Here is a 4508-nt window from a genome sequence, read left to right on the forward strand (position 1 = left end):
ATGGATGGATGGACACCTATCGCTCTGTCCCACGTGCAGCCTTGGGACTCTCTGATCCCTGTCTGGTTCATCTTGTCCCGACATACAGGCAGAAACGAAAATCTGTTAAACCTGTTGTAAATGAGTGTGAAAAGATGGACCAACGAGTCAAAGCTGGATTTACAGGCCTGCTTTGACTGTACTGATTGGAGTATTTTTGAGGCTGCAGCCCCTGATCTGGATGAAATAACTGAAACTGTGACATCTTACATCAGTTTTGTGAGGACATGTGTGTGCCGACAAAAACCTTCTGCACATACAACAACCAAAAACCCTGGTTCACAGCAAGACTCAGGCAGCTTCGTCAGTCAAAAGAGGAGGCCTTCAGAAGTGGGGATAGAGTCCTGTATAACCAGGCCAGGAACACACTGACCAAAGAGATCAAAGCAGCTAAGAGGAGCTATGCTAAAAAGCTGAAAAACAGCTTTTCAAACTACGATCCTCGGTCAGTGTGGAGAGGCCTGCAGTCACTCACTAACTACAGGAGACCATCCCCCAACACTGCTGGTTCTCTACGACTTGTTGACTAGCTGAACAGCTTCTACTGTAGGTTTGAAAAGACCACAGTCACACCCCTCCCCCCACAAAAAACTCACCAACTGACACTTCAGTCAGTCACCTACCCCCTCTGACCCCTCACCTGCACTCACGATCTGTGAAGTGGATGTGCGCCAGCTCTTCCAGAAGCAGAAGACCAGAAAGGCTCCTGGCCAAGACGGTGTATCACCATCCTGCCTGAAAATCTGTGCAGACCAGCTGGCCCCCATCTTCACTCAGATCTTCAACAGATCTCTGGAGCTATCTAAAGTTCCCTCCTGCTTCAAACTTTCCACGATCATCCCAGTCCCCAAAAAACCCTCCATCTCCGGACTAAATGACTACAGGCCTGTCGCCCTGACATCTGTAGTCATGAAGTCATTTGAAAGACTGGTGTTGGCCCACCTAAAGGACATCACAGTCCCCTTGCTGGACCCCCTGCAGTTTGCCTACAGGGCAAACAGGTCTGTGGATGATGCAGTCAACCTGGGACTGCATTACATCCTGCAACACCTCGACTCTCCAGGGGTTTATGCAAGGATCCTGTTAGTGGACTTCAACTCGGCGTTCAATACCATCATCCCGGACATCCTCAGCACCAAACTCTCCCAGCTCACTGTGCCAGCCTCCACCTGTCAGTGGGTCACAAACTTCCTGACTGACAGGAGGCAGCAGGTGAGGTTGGGAAAGATCAAATCCAGCACACGGACTATTAGCACTGGCGCCCCCCAGGGGTGTGTGCTCTCCCCACTGCTTTTCTCCCTCTACACCAATGACTGCACCTCAGGAGACCCATCTGTTAAACTCCTGAAGTTCGCTGACGACACAACGGTCATCGACCTAATCCGGGACGGTGATGAGTCGGCCTACAGACGGGAGATGGATCAGCTGGCTCTCTGGTGCAGTCAGAACAACCTTGAGCTTAACACGCTCAAAACTGTGGAAATGATCATGGACTTCAGGAAGAGACCCCCACTCTTCCCCCCATCACCATACTCAACAGCCCTGTGTCTGCTGTGGAATCCTTCAGGTTTCTGGGATCCACTATATCCCAGGACTTGAAGTGGGAGCCCAACACAGACACCATCATTAAAAAGGCCCAGCAGAGGATGTACTTCCTGCGGCAGCTCAGGAAGCTCAACCTGCCTAAGGAGCTGCTGATCCACTTCTAATCAGCCATCATCCAGTCTGTCCTCTGCACGTCCATCACTGTCTGGTTTGGATCTGCCACCAAAAAGGACCGGAGCGGACTACAACGGACAGTTAGGACTGCAGAAAAGATAATCGGTGCCAACCTGCCCTCCGTTAATGACTTGTACTCTTCCAGAGTCAGGAAACGCGCAGGAACCATCACTACAGACCGATCTCACCCCGGACACAACCTGGTCCAGCTTCTGCCCTCTGGTAGGCGCTACAGAGCACTGTTTGCCAAAATCAACAGACTCAGGAACAGTTTCTACCCGCAAGCCATCTCTCTGATGAACAGCGGACTTCTGACCCAAAGTGTCAGGTTTAGTTCTGGCCAATAACCCAGTAGCACTGTCTCTACAGCCCCTGTTTACTGGTTCCACTATTATTCCATTTATTTAGTATTTATTCATAATTCTCATTCTCATATCTCACTAGTTATTCATTATTTATTCATCATTCTCATTTCCTATTTCAGAACTGTTCATAATGTTCATACTGTTTATATTATAATATGATAACTTAATACAATTTATCCCTATTGTTCCACATTTTAATAATAATTATTGGACTCTTCATTGCACTCATCTCTCTACATTGTTTCTGTTTAGAGTATGTATATATTAGTGTGTCTATATTAGTGTGTATATATTGTTTGTTTGTTTGTTTTGTGTAAGCACATTGTGAGCAACTATGCTCCAAAAGGAAATTCCTCGTATGTGTCTTCATACCTGGTCAATAAAGCTGATTCTGATTCTGAGCATGTGCGACTCCCAACAAAGATAGTATAGAAGTGAGATGTCTCACTCTGTAGCTAAATCAGACACCTAAACACACAGGGGGAAAACAGGATCTGCAGCAATGTGCAGTACAACAAAATATGGTGTTTTTTGAAAATGAAACCATGTAAACCTATTCTGGTACATCCTTAAAAAACAATTATGACCCTTAAAACAAGCATAATATGGGCACTTCAATAAACCAAAATTAATATTTAAAATGTACAAAGTTCAAACTGAAGTTGGTAATGATAATTATTGGAAATATATCAATCAAAATTGGAGGAATTATTTGCTCAATTGTTGTTTCCAATATCAGTAATGTATTTCTATTCTCAACAAATAATTCAACAAAGACCAGGAGCATATCTTGTGCTCCCAAGCAAATAGAAATTTAGTCATCTAGAATTGCATGACGACTGGCCGATTAAGAACAAATGCTCCCAGAGGAGGTACTAAATGGACTTTGTAGTAAGTTAAATTAAATAATTAAGTGGATAACGCCTTGTATTTTCAGCGCCATTATTAGTATACAATGAAATTGATCACATTAATATTAATTTATCAAGAAAATCAATGTATACACATTTTTTTGTTCATATAAGTTTTCAAAAATCAACTTTTTTGGTCTGAATCACGTCTTCACGTCTTGTGCAAAATGCTGCTGCTAGCTTTTTAACAAATACATCACGCGTGCACATACCAGTCCCGTTCTCTACACCCTGCATTGATTTCCGGTGCTTTTTAGAATGGAATTTCAAGGTTTTATTGTTTGTTTTTAAGGCTTTAAATGGTCTGGCCCCAGAGTATTTGTCTGAAATTTTAACTTTGCGGGAGCACAACCAGTCTTTGAGGTCTTCAAATCAGCGAGTTTTAGAAGTCCCAACGTCCAGGTATAAACGGTAGGGGGGGGGGTCAGGCTTTGGCAGTTGCTGCCCCGAGCCTCTGGAACAAGTTCCCACCACCCGATATTCTATTATTACAGATGTAGCTCATTTTAGGTCCAAACTCAAAACGTATCTGTTGAGTCTGGCTTTTAATACGTAGCAGTGATGTGACAATTTCATTCTTCTGTTTCTTTGTAACCTTGTCTGATTTTACTGTTCTCTATGTCCACTCTCTCTGTTGTATGATATGCGTTTTTACTCTTGGTACATTTTGATTAGCAACAAGTGGAATGGAATAGGGAATGGTTTGAGTCTTTGTGGGAAATGCGTTTTGAGTAGGTTGCCAAGAAATAACACATCCAAGAGTTATGCTGCTAGAAAGTCCAACTTGGAAAACATGAAGAGGCAAAATGCTCACATGAAAACAGTAATTGATCACGTGTACCTTTGGGAGCTTGTACTTGTCGAGAACAGTGTCCTTGTTTGTCATGCGGGCCACATTTAGGGGAACGATGTTGGCCATTCTCTGGATTTCATGGATGACTGCATCGGTATAGGGCATCTTTTCTTTGTCCGTCATAGAGGGCTGTCTGGATGAACCAACAACAGTATCTATCTCAGCCTGGACTCTCTCTACACACAGTGAAAACAGGAAACAATGTGAATCTGTGCACCTCATAGATGACTGAGGGGAATTTGACGTGCATCCCCCACACTTACTCTCCCAATGCAGGCCAGACCTGTGACAGTCTTCTGACAGACATTGAGTCAAGCCACGTACAAACCATGCAGGAATGGAGTGGGACATATATTACTCATACGCACACCTACACACCTTGAATGTGAGGGTAGTAGATCATGTACAGCAGTCCCCAGTGTAAAGTAGTGGTAGTGGTTTCAGTTCCAGCACCAAACAGGTCCATAGTGCAGATCTTTAAATTATCTAAGTCGAAACCAGAATCTTTGTCCTTCATCTATTAATAACCCAGAGAGACAATTTATAGTATGAGTTGACATACAGTGGAGGAAAATAAGTATTTGAACACTCTGCTATTTTGCAAGTTCTCCCACTTAGAAA

At 43.8% G+C, this 4508-nt stretch overlaps 1 protein-coding gene across 1 annotated transcript in view; it reads right to left on the reverse strand.

Annotated features, from left to right (window-relative positions):
- Positions 1–4508, reverse strand: part of LOC117950841 (cytochrome P450 2J2-like) — a gene marked incomplete at its 5' end in the record, with an annotated part of 37067 nt that overhangs the window by 2328 nt on the left and 30231 nt on the right. Inside the window, 2 exons of the mRNA XM_034882186.1 lie at positions 3876–4063; positions 4266–4404. Coding sequence (XP_034738077.1) covers positions 3876–4063; positions 4266–4404 — 327 coding nt within the window. The remainder of the gene's footprint in view (positions 1–3875; positions 4064–4265; positions 4405–4508) is intronic.

The sequence above is a fragment of the Etheostoma cragini genome, chromosome 9 (genome assembly GCF_013103735.1).
Source record: "Etheostoma cragini isolate CJK2018 chromosome 9, CSU_Ecrag_1.0, whole genome shotgun sequence".
Taxonomy (NCBI): Eukaryota; Metazoa; Chordata; class Actinopteri; order Perciformes; family Percidae; genus Etheostoma; species Etheostoma cragini.